This window comes from Amblyraja radiata, chromosome 12 (genome assembly GCF_010909765.2).
Source record: "Amblyraja radiata isolate CabotCenter1 chromosome 12, sAmbRad1.1.pri, whole genome shotgun sequence".
Classification (NCBI taxonomy): Eukaryota; Metazoa; Chordata; class Chondrichthyes; order Rajiformes; family Rajidae; genus Amblyraja; species Amblyraja radiata.
Genome location: NC_045967.1, coordinates 16291436 through 16303981, shown reverse-complemented (window position 1 = coordinate 16303981; position 12546 = coordinate 16291436). Strand labels below are relative to the sequence as shown.

The window sequence follows — 12546 nt, the reverse complement described above, 5'->3', positions numbered from 1 at the left end:
ACCACGACCTCAGGCTCCTCTCCCTCTGATTTCAGAATATCTTGGACGCGTTGAGACACGTCCGAGACCTTGGCACCAGGGAGGCAGACCACCATCCTGGTCTCCCGACTGCGTCCACAGAATCGCCTATCCGACCCCCTAACAATAGAGTCCCCAATTACTATTGCCCTCTTCTTTTTGTCCCTACCTTTCGGAGCAACAGGACCGGTCTCTGTGCTGGAGGCCCGTCCGCTGTCGCTACCCCCGGGCAGGCTGTCACCCCCATCCGTACTCAAACAGGAGTACTTATTTGCAAGGTGTACCGACATTGGAGTACTCACTCGTCCCTGCCTCTGCCCCTTGCCCTTCCTTAGCGAGACCCACATGTCTCTCTCCCGTGGTTTTGGAGTGACCACCTCCCTATAACTCCTCTCTATGAACTCCTCACTCTCCCTGACCAGACAGAGGTCATCGAGCTGCTGCTCCAGGATCCTAATACAGTCCCTTAGGAGCCCCATCTCGATGCACCTGGTGCAGATGTGGACGTCTGGAGGGCCATCCGACACCATGACCTCCCACATCTGACATCCAGAACAGTACACTGCTCTGGCTGTCATTCTCCCGCCTTACCCTGGATCCGATACAAGTACAATACAATACAATAGAAACTGCTGGGAGAAATCAGCAGGTATCTGACTCACAACAGCTGCTCCCTCTTGACCTTTAAACTGTACCTTTATTATATAAACAAAAAGCACAACCTTTACTAAAGCACTGTACCCTTAGCTCACTGTACCTTTACTAAAGCACTGTACCTTTAGCCCACTGTACCCTTGGTTCTGTTATGTTTCTATTATTAAATTAAAAACAAGGTTGTACACAAAATGTATTATGTTATACATGGTTTATACTACTGTACATTGCTTCTAATAAACATATTTATAGATAAATTAAATTTAAAAAAAAGAACGTCCTGCCATTCCAGGAATCAGTCTGATGAACCTTCTCTGTACTCCCTCTATGGCAAGAATGTCTTTCCTCAGATTAGGAGACCAAAACTGTACGCAATACTCCAGGTGTGGTCTCACCAAGGCCCTGTACAACTGACCAAATTGGTACAGTGTACTCCAGTGGTGGCCTAACCAACACCTAATACAGTTGTTGCAATACATCCTAGTTTTGTACTCCATCCTCGTAATGAAAGTCCAATTTATCAATTGTAATCATCATCCTTCTGCAGCACTGCCCCATCTCCTGTTTCTGAAAATTTTCCACAAAGCCCAATAACCCTATACATTTTTCAGGATTTGGGCATCTCTTTTAATGTCCATCCCTAATTAGTTGCCAGTCTACAATAGAGGCATGTGCATGACTGTAGTTTTGGCTTTTGATCAATACTGGTCTTTTTTAATTAACGCGACACAAAACAAACCAATATCATTATATGGCTGTGACACCATGCAGCATGCAAAATGGTTACCATATCAACCGGTATAACAGAAATTTGTACTTTGAAAATAATTCATTGTACGCTGGAGTGTCTTAGATGTCCTGAAGACATATTACAATAATATATGAACAAGAGTTGATTGTGTTACTTGAAGCCTGTTGTTCTATCATGGAATTAAATCCTTGTGTGATATTGGCAAGTAATTAAATGCAACTTTCACAAACATTACTGATATTCATTACTGATGTGTAAATATTAGCCAAAACAATTATCAGCTTTTTGTCTTACTGTCTTTGCTAAAAGTAAATGTATTCACTACAACTTTACAGGCTTTATCCAATTCAAAGACTCTTGAGATGAATTTGGCTTTTCTCTTTTCATTTCAGAAAAGAATGAAAATGTTTAAGTATTCACAGTCGATCTTGGCTCTACAGATCAGTTTTGAATCTTCCAAAATATCATTTAGTCCTGGAATGGAGTGTTCAAGGACCACATAACCAAAATAGTCCACAGCTATAGCTGCCATAAGGACAAAAGTTGATTAATGTTTAGTGGATTAGGGTGGCAAGATATGAAAGCAATGATCTGACCTCAAACTCAGTCTAAATGACCAGGAATATCATGGTAGTTATATTTCTCGATCACCAGATTCACCAATGTGCTTTTAAATATTACCCATACCTTAACTCATGCTTTTTATAAATTCATTTGAGAAGCAGAGAATCTATCTTTGAGCTTACAAAAGCATAAGCAGTGTAATACTAAGATGTCATAGAATTCATCAGCGTACTAAAATGTTTTAAACTGAGATGTACTAATAAAATAAGTTTTAATTTGAAAGATCATTCTATTAAGGGCATAAATATTTTAATTCATTGATCATTTTCAGGGCATGGTTCCTTTTGTCTTCGTTGGAACAAAGGAAAGCATTAGCAATGCTCGCGTTCTATTAGACTATCATCTAAACTACTTAAAGGTAAGAAGTGAACTCTTAACATATATTGCTAATTTGTTTAATTTCCTTGTTTTGATACGTAAAATGGAGAAGGAATATTTGTTGTAATAAACTTTATTCTGCCTGAGATGTAAGAAATATTATGTTGCTCTTCTTGAGTTTTTTCACCTCTTACTGCAGTTTAAATCTGCTATCAAAAGATGACATTGGAGTGATCTAAAATCTCAATATTTTGTAAAATCTAAAAATTCTTTACAATGGTGATGCAGTATTGAAAGTTTTTGGCCAACAATAGAATGGTGGAATGTAGACTTCCACAAACCAATTTTCTCTTTCCCAACTCATCTGTTATCTATTATTAGCTTCTGTTGTGTAAATAGTATCCCAGTAAGCTGATTGCTTGAAATTGGAAAGGAATTTTCAATTACCCGTTGCTTAAAATGAAAAGCTCTGGCCACAATACAAGTTATTTGTATCAGACATTTTTCTTCAAATGACATTGGCGATCGCTTCGCATAACTCCTCCGCTTAGTTCGCAATAACCAACCTCATCTCCGGTGGCTCAGCACTTCAACTCCCCCTCCCATTCCGAATCCAACATTTCAGTCCTGGGCCTCCTCCATGGCCAGAGTGAATGGAGGAAATTGCCCACCGCAGATTGGAGGAAAAGCACCTCATATTTTGCTTGGGTAGTTTACACCCCAGTGGTATGAACACTGACTTCTCCAATTTCATGTAGTCCTTGCTTTCTCCCTATTTCCCCTCCCCTTCCCAGCTCTCACAAAGCCTACCGTCTCCACCTCTTCCTTTCCTTTCCCCCCCCCCCCCCCCCCCCCCCCCCCCCCGACATCAGTCTGAAGAAGGGTCTCGACCCAAATCGTTGCCTATTCCTTCCCTCGCTGTCTCACCCACTGAGTTTCTCCAGCTTTTTTGTCTACCTTAAACATGGGAAATGCTAGGAATGTTCAACAAGTGAAGTAGTATTTCTGGAGGAGAAAACGGTAAATGTTTTAGATGTATGGCATTCCATCAGAATTGGGAATGGATGGAGAGAAGTATTAAAGTAATAGCAAAGCAGCTTAGCGGGGAAATTAAACCAGGCCACGGCATGCACAATGAATGGCAGGGGCTGGGAAGTGTTATTGAACAGCGAGATCTTAAGATCCAAGTATATCTTGAAAGTTGCAACACAGGTAGACAGGCAAGTGAAAAAAATGGATGGCATTCTTCCCTTTATCAACCGATGCATTGAAAACAGTAGTTGGGACAACTTGTTACAGTGGTACAAAAAGTTGAGTAGGTTGCAGTTTGAGTATTGTGTGCAGTTCTGATCAGCACACTACGGGAAGTTTGTGATTACGCTCAAGAAGCAGCTCAAAAGATTCACTAGGATATTGACACAAGACTGCAGACGCCGGAATGTGGAGCAAAAAAACAAACCACTGGAGGAACTCAGCAGTTCTAGAGAACTGAAATTAGGGGAAATCTCTTTGTTCAAAGGGTGGTAAATGTTTGGAAGTCTATGCTGTGTCATTGACCCCAATTTCGAAAAGGTATTTGAATGAGCAGGGCAGAGAGGGACATGGAATTATTACAGGTATGTGGGATTGGTAGTTAAGCATAGATGTGGTATGCTGAAAACGTTTCTTTTATGTACAACTCTGACTATATCTAGCTAATGTTGACATGTTGCACTGTGGCTCTCCTTGCCATTCCCGTCCTCAGATGCCATCCTCAAGGTAGATTATCAGTGAAGCGAGTCTGGCTAAAATATTTTCATTTCCTTGAGTCAAAAATGTACATTAAATTCAAATTTGTTCATATGCAGCCTTGTCATTTCCAAAATGCATATTGCTAACTTTACTGTTATCAGGTTGGTGAAAGGAAAGATGAGTCGGATGAAATGGATCCATTTCTGTCAGCTTGTAGAATGCTGCCCTGATTGTCCATCTTTAACTTAATGCTATAAACTGTTTGGGGTGAAAGATCTGCTTTCAGAAAATGTTGCCAATCTTTGCATTTAGCCCAAATCCTACTGGATGCATTTCCATTTCTTCACACTCCCCCTTTGCCACGCACCTGCCGGCACCAAAAACATAAATCATATAACTTTAATTATCAGGGTCATAACATTCTAGGAACATTGAACAGGTTCGGTAGATTCTGTCTTTATTAATTGTGGCCGAGGTAAAGGTGATTGTGTGTTTTGTGTACAGGAGGTTGACCAGCTCCGGATGGAACGTTTACAAATAGATGAGCAGCTTCGGCAGATGGGTGCCGGTTTGAGGACTCCGGCAAACCGCCCCGATAAAGAAAGGGGCTACTCAACCGACGAGAGCACAAGTTACTTGCGCGGGGGAAGACCTTATGGTAGTCGAGGTCGCGGTAGGCGAGGCCCAGGCTATGCATCAGGTATCATTTCAACCTGCAAAAAATCAGTTTATTTGTTTGTTTGCTATTTGCAATCAACATTTATACATGACTGTATTTTAAAACTTTGTATTTTACAATTTCAAAAAATGTATTTAAATTTTGTAAACACCGTTTGAAGAAATTCATGTGATAGAAATTGGATTCTTCTCTTGAATATTTTGAACTGCTATTCATATTAATAACTTGAATGTGGAGCAGTGTGTAAGGTATCCAAGATTGCCGGTGACACGGAAATGGGGTGGGGAGGGTGACAAATCGAGATGAGGATTTTTGGACTGTGCTAGATAGTGAGTGTGATGATTGAAATACTACATGGTGAGTGAGTGAAATACTCAGAAAACGGAGTGTTATATGGAAAGCTGAGGTGATGTACTTCGATAAGAGAAATCACATTTAAGACTTATCTAAATGGACGAACGAATGCAGGTGTGCAAAGCACACAAAGGATCTAGGCATTATTGACCATGAATCGCAGTAAATTGATAGGCGGGTGAAGCAAGTGGTTCGGAAGTCCAATGTCACTTTGGCTTTGATTAAAAATTGTTTGGAGCAATCATGAGGAATTCTTCTTACAATTGTAGAGGTTACTGGAGAGGCGACTACAGGTGGTTGTGGTCCCCTTATTTAGGAACGGGGAACTAGCATTAAAGGTGATGCAAGGAACATTCAATAGGCTAATTCCTGACATGAGAGGATGGCTGAAGAAATTAGATTAATAGATTATTGACTTTTATTGATATTGATATAATCTTATTGATGTGATGTTTCCACTAGTGGGAGAATCTTGAACGAGGGGACATGATTTCAGAGTAAGGAATTGTTCATTTAAAACTAAGGCACAGAGAGGAACCTCGCAGATTGTGGTGGGTGAATCTCTCTAGTTCTCTGCCTGGGAAGAAGATGAAAACTGGAAAATTTGAGGTATTTAAAGAGGGGTTAGATACATATTTTAAAAATCGGAGATTTGGAGGCTAGGAGATGATGCGTGAGGCCTGAGGCATGTCAACCATGTTTCTTAAAGGCAGGATTATAATGGAAATTAAGTTATTTGGAGAAAAAAATAGGTGGGAGGGTTTTGCCATGTGGATTTTGATGTGCAGCTTTCAGAGTTATATTTATTAAAGAAAAGGTTAGAACAATGTGGGTAGAGCTGCCAGCGAATATATTAAACAATGACTATTGGACTCATTTTATTTGTTTTATAAGGTTGATAAGTGGCATCTAAGAGAGGAGTTGTGTTCCTATTCAAATGCTATTTCAGAAATAAAGAATATTGTTTTTCTTTCAGTTTGTATTTTGTAAAATATCTCTTAATTCCATTGTTTTTTTCCCCTTCTTGTTGCTAAGGAAACAACTCTGAAGCATCTAATGCCTCTGAGACTGAATCCGAGCACAGAGATGAGCTAAGTGATTGGTCGCTGGCGCCTACAGATGAGGAGAGGGAACCATATTCTCGCCGGGGTGACAATCGCAGGCGTGGCAATGCCGGGCGTGGTCGCGGCGGAGGCCGCGGCCGTGGGAGTAACAAAAACCTGTCGGCAACTTCAGGTAAATGGCCACACATTTGCTCTTTTCTCCGTGCATGTCAACTCTTCCATGATTTACAGGCTTTTTTGGTCAAGGTCTCATGAAAGAAGTCTACTGACAAGAATCGTTGTTCTGTCATTTTGTGGTTTTGCATCATTTAATCCTAGATTGACATTACAATCCAAATGACATCAATTTGTATTTGCTGATTGTGTCTTTCCGCGCCTAGATGTGTCAAGGTTAACAGTGGGGTTTTTTTAATGACACCTGAATTTCGTGTGCATGGCTAACACTCTCACGTCCTACAAACTGAAAAGGTTACAACATTTTCCTTGCACAGATGAATAGTTTTGATTGATTAAAAGATACAGCATGAAAACAAGCCCTCCGGCCCCTGAGTCCACGCCGACCATCAATCACCCATTCACACTAGTTCTATGTTATCCCACTTTCACACCCACTCCCTACACAATAGAGGCCAAATAACCTACAACTCTGCATGTTTTGGGGATGTGTGTGGAAACCGAAGTAGCCAGTGGAAATCCACATGGTTACAGGGAGAATGTGCAAACTCCACACGAGCCTGGGTCTTTGGTGCTGTGAGGCAGCAGCTGCGCCACTGTGCCACACATAATGGTATCATGTTTCAAACTGAATATATTCTGTTTGTGTGTGTGCATTTTCATACATGATTTTGCTCAGGCATTCGTGTTCTGTGATCTGTGGCCCGAGTCCAAATCTGGGATGACTTCAATTTTGTTTTGTTTTTGGTGTTTTAGATGAATTCTTGAGGGCAGACATCCGTAAACGCAATTCATCAAGAGACTCGAAGACTGGGACGACGGACAGCTCATTGGAGGTAGCCTTTCGGTTATGGTTTAGGTTTGCATGGTTTGGAGTTGTCTACTCTGAGGTATATTCTGCTGTTAAATGTCCTCGAAGCTAAGTCTACCAAATTATGTCTCTAAGTGTAGACTAGCTTAAAGGATGTATATTGGTCGGCATGGACGAGTTGGGCCGAAGTGTCTGTTTCTGTGCTGTATGACTCTCATTCTTTGTCAGATAATCAGGGTAGTTAGATTTCAAAGTGCTCAAAACCTATAAGTTTATTTTATATCATATTTCATGGGAGACTAACTCACCTGTGGAATCTATGATCTGTGTTACAGTATTGTGATCTCACAATCAACATTTACACAAGTTTAGCACAAGCATTTTTTTTGCTTTTAAGCTTGAGGTATTAGGACATCAGCAATTGATTTTCTAAAGTTGTCACATTTTGAAAGAATATTTAAATGAGAAGCAGTCTATCTGTTCATCTAATGAAAACTTAATTCAATATCAACTAAGCATCCATAAGTCATTAACTGAACAATTCAGAACCCTCTTAAATGCAATCAAATCTTCCAAAGTTCAAAAAACTGATTATGTGGTGAGTTAACGTTCCATGTAAGCAATGTTGTGTTTTGTGATATTTGACTTGTTCAAGGCTTTGTAGGCAGATAGAAATCAGCAAATGTTCAGAAAATAACTTTATCTAGAAATTTACATGCAAAAAATTAGGATTGAACTTTTATAACTTCAGTATTCTATTTAATCGATATCTTTATGTAATCCAGATCAGTGCCGTTGAAAAGGGGATTTTACCCAACGAGAATTTTTTACACCCAATGTTTGAATCTTCTCATATTTTTCTTAATATATTTCCTCAATAAGATATAATGATTTTGGGATGCTGCAATTTGGTTTAATTTCAAATGAGGTATTTGTTCAAAAATAAGGTATTTGGTTTAGTGCGGTGTGCTAGCTGAGTTGCTCGTGTGCTCAAATTTCCGTATCTTTTACCTTGTTTACCTTGTGTTGGAAAGTACACTTGACGCTAGCTTGAACTTGATTACCTTGTACATTCTAAAACTTATTACCTTTCTCCCCCTTTTTATGTTTTGCTGGCACTGCCAAGGTTGGGAAGCCACAATATGGGGAATCACAGGTATGACTGACTGGCAACATGCTACATTCTAGTGCAGAACGGCACATGGTCTTATGCGCTCGTAGCGCCTTTTGAAATAACCCAGTGAATTGTGTTGAGGTGTCATTGCTGAAAAGTGAATGATGCTGAAAAGAACAGATGTTGGAGGGGTGATCAAAGACATGGATCAAGAAGTAATAATAAGATTAATAATGTAGGAAACTTTCATCAAGGCTTTTGTGCTGTTCATGGAGCAGGCATGAGAGGGGGCATGCATACAAGAGCCATGTGAAGAAGGCTGCAATTAAACAAATACTTTTTGGTAAGGGGAATAAGCAAGGGACTGGTATAGTTTTTGTTCTAGACTATGTAGAGAACCAATAAACATCATCACAGATGAGAATGGCAAGTTTTGTCAAACAAGACAGAGTTCAGAAAAGATCAGGAATTTTGAGGAAAACTAAATGTTATCAATGTGCAGAGTAATGCAAGGATTTTCAAAAGCAACTACAGTGCATTCAGAAAGTATTCAGACCCCTTCACTTTTCCCACATTTTGTTACATTACAGCCTTATTTTAAAATTGATTATTTTATTTTTATTATCATCAATCTACGCACAATACCGCAGAATGAAGAAGCGAAAACAGGTGTTTAGACATTTTTGCAAAGTAATTAAAAAGAAATAACTGAAATATCACATTTACATAAGTATTCAGACCCTTTGCTATGACACTCAAAATTGAGCTTGGATTCATCCTGTTTCCATTGATAAATCTTGAGATGTTTCTACAACTTGATTGGAGTTCACCAGTGGTAAATTAAATTGATTGGACATGATTTGGAAAGGCACACACCTGTCCATATAAAGTCCCACAGTTGCCAGTGCATGTCAGAGCAAAAACCAAGTCATGAAGACGAAGGAATTGTCCGTATACATCCAAGACAGGATTGTGTCGAGAGACAGATCTTGGGAAGGGTATAAAAATATTTCTGCAGCATTGCAGGTCCCGAAGAGCACAATGGCCTCCATCATTCTTAAATGGAAGAACTTTGGAACCACCAAGACTCTTCGTAGAGCTGGCCACTCGGCCAAATTGAGCATCGGGGGAGAAGGGCCTTGGTCAGGGAGGTGACTAAGATCCCAATGGTCACTCTGACAGAGCTCCAGCGTTCCTCTGTGGAGATGGGAAAACCTTCCAGAAGGACAATTATATCTGCAGCACTCCACCAATCAGGCCTTTATGGTAGAGTGGCCAAATGGAAGTATCTCTCAGTAAAAGGCACATGACAGCCCGCTTGGAGTTTACCATAAGGCACCTAAAAGACTCTCGGACCATGAGAAACAAGATTCTCTGGTCTGATGAAACCAAGATTGAACTCTTTGGCCTGAATGCCAAGCATCACGTCTGGAGGAAACCAGGCACCGCTCATCTGGCCAATACCATACCTACAGTGAAGCATGATGGTGGCAGCATCATGCTATGGAGATGTTTTTCAGCGGCAGGAACTGGGAGACTAATCAGGATTGAGGGAAAGATGAACGGAGCAAAGTACAGAGAGACACGTGATGAAAACCTGCTCCAGATTGTTCTGGACCTCAGACTGGGGCGGAGGTTCACCTTCCAACAGGACAACGACCCTAAGCACACAGCCAAGACAACGCAGGAGTGTCTTTGTGACAAGTTTGTGAATGTCCTTGAGTGGCCCAGCCAGAGCCCGGACTTAAATTCCATCAAACATCTCTGGAGGGACCTGAAAATAACTGTGCATCGACGCTCTCCATCCAACCTGACAGAGCTTGAGAAGATCTGCAGAGAAGAGTGGGAGAAATTACCCAAATACAGGTCTGCCTAGCTTGTAGCGTCATACCCAAGAAGACCTGAGGCTGTAATCGCTGCCAAAGGTGCCTCAACAAAGTACTGAGTAAAGGGTCTGAATACTTGTGTAAATGTGATATTTCAGTTATTTATTTTTAATTTGCAAAAGTTTCTAGACGCCTGTTTTCGCTGCTTTATTATGGGTTATTGTGTAGATTGATGATTTTAAAAAAAAAGAATTTAATCAATTTTAGAATAAGGCTGTAATGGAACAAAATGTAGAAAAAGTGAAGGTGTGTGAATACTTTCTGTATGTACTGTTTGCACATGTGATGGAGTCACAAGGAGCTGCAGATTCTGGTTAACAAAAATAGACTAAATGCTGGAGTAACTTGGGCAGAATCTCTGGAGGACATGGATTGGTCACGTTTTGTGTTGGGACCCTTCAGAACAAGGGGTCACAGTTTAAGGATAAGGGGGAAATCTTTTAGGACCGAGATGAGGAAAACATTTTTCACACAGAGAGTGGTGAATCTCTGGAATTCTCTGCCACAGAAGGTAGTTGAGGCCAGTTCATTGGCTATATTTAAGAGGGAGTTAGATGTGGCCCTTGTGGCTAAAGGTATGGAGAGAAGGCAGGTACAGGATACTGAGTTGGATGATCAGCCATGATCATATTGAATGGCGGTGCAGGCTCGAAGGGCCGAATGGCCTACTCCTGCACCTATTTTCTATGTTTCTTCAGACTCGATATGGAGAGATTACATTTTTGGATAGGCATCTGGATTTGCATGGAATGGAGAGTTATTGGTTATGTGCCGGTAGATAAGAGATGGACTTGGCGTCGTGTTTGGCACAGCCATTACGAGCCGAAGGGCCTGTTCTTGTGCTGTATTGATCTATGTTTTGTTCTGATTTTGGTGCATATTCAGTGTAATGCCTGCAGTATTTAGTTTCTGAACACTTTCTGATTTGTTTCAGATCAGAACTGACAGCAATAATGAAAGGAGTGTCATAACGAAAGCTTCACACAGCCCAAACGTTTTTGGTGAGAGCACTCGACAACGCATAGGCAAGGAGCGCACTCCAAAGAAGGAGAAGTCGGAAACTTCCGCAGACAACCAGCAAGTGATGGTGAACGGCGTCTCTTAAAGCGTGTACCTGCAGAGTGATGTTCTCTCTTAATTTCCTTTCATTAACCATACAAACCAGATGCTTACATGTCACTTAGAGAAACCTATTAGGCCAAAGACATAAAACTCATTTGTGCACAGCAGATGCACACGGCCCACTGTTGTCTTTTGCCAGACAGGTGGAGCATTTGTGCAGTAACCATTTTCATTTCACTTAGCAAACTCCTTTTTGAAGAAAAAAAAAAGTATATTGTTTGATCTGTGCCTTCAATATAACTTGCCAGAAGGGGATAACCTTACTATAGTTGCAGAAATCAGGGAAGCTAAATGAGCAGAAGACAGTAACAATGTAAAATACATGTATGTAGATAAAGTGTGGTTAAATACCGGCGAACCTTTACAAAAGAATGCATGCTTTTCATGATTTTCCTTATATATGCATCTAGCTGAACAGTAAAGGATCAGAAATCCTTGCACTGAAGTTTGTATGGCATTGATTGGTCAGTGTGGGAGGGCACTTTTTTTCTTTACACCTCTGCATTTGATGTACAAGGGTAAATGTAAAGAATTAAATAGTGTATTGTTTGATAGGCATATAATGCCTGGAGATTGTTGCCAAACTGATGATTTGTAGTTATTTATTTTTGGGAATGTACAGTATTTGGGGAGGGGTAAAGCTTTGTTTATGTACCTGTCCACTATGGGCTATTGTGTTAACTTAGTATAGATGATTAACAAAGGTAGATTGACCTTACAGTGTATGATCTGCAACGGGGCAATATTTTTCTCTGTACATAGTAGTGAAAACAAATAATTTGGTTTTATGTTGATATTGTTCGGTTGAAGTGCAATATATTTTGTATGCAAGCAGTTTCAATTAATAAAGTTTGATCTTCCTCTGCTGACTGTAGGACAAAAGTTACTTCCTTCTGATTTACTACAGTTAAGGGTTAAGAGTTGGAGATCATTTTTAATGACTTTTCTATTAGCTAATTTAATCCGACACTGATTTCTTCGCTAGTTAAGTTGATTTCCCTGGTAAAAATTATGAAATGTTATGTATGTGGTTACAATGGTTAGAAATATGACAAGATGTGGCAGTGTACAAAATACAACATTTGCAATGTTTTCTTTCCCATTTCTTTCCCCTGGTGTCTCTTTATTTAATTGTATGGGGAATTAGGCAAGTGGTGTAAGGAGCTATGTTACTGTTGAGGTGACTTGGGAGGGGAACTAAAGGAATGGGTTGATGTTTGCAATTGATGACTTGTCTTGAGTAAAT

The 12546-nt window shown here is 40.3% G+C and overlaps 1 protein-coding gene across 5 annotated transcripts in view; it reads left to right on the top strand.

Moving 5' to 3' along the window:
• The window catches only part of fmr1 (FMRP translational regulator 1), a 69339-nt gene extending 57170 nt beyond the window's left edge, over nt 1-12169 (top strand). Inside the window, exons 11-16 of one of the 5 annotated variants that reach the window (XM_033030288.1) lie at nt 2319-2405; nt 4601-4796; nt 6165-6365; nt 7124-7203; nt 8305-8334; nt 11113-12169. In XM_033030288.1, coding sequence (XP_032886179.1) covers nt 2319-2405; nt 4601-4796; nt 6165-6365; nt 7124-7203; nt 8305-8334; nt 11113-11283 — 765 coding nt within the window. In that variant the 3' untranslated portion in view covers nt 11284-12169. The remainder of the gene's footprint in view (nt 1-2318; nt 2406-4600; nt 4797-6164; nt 6366-7123; nt 7204-8304; nt 8335-11112) is intronic. The other 4 variants (XM_033030291.1, XM_033030290.1, XM_033030292.1 and 1 more) reach the window with 4 other exon arrangements.
• The last annotated feature ends 377 nt before the right edge of the window (nt 12170-12546 follow it).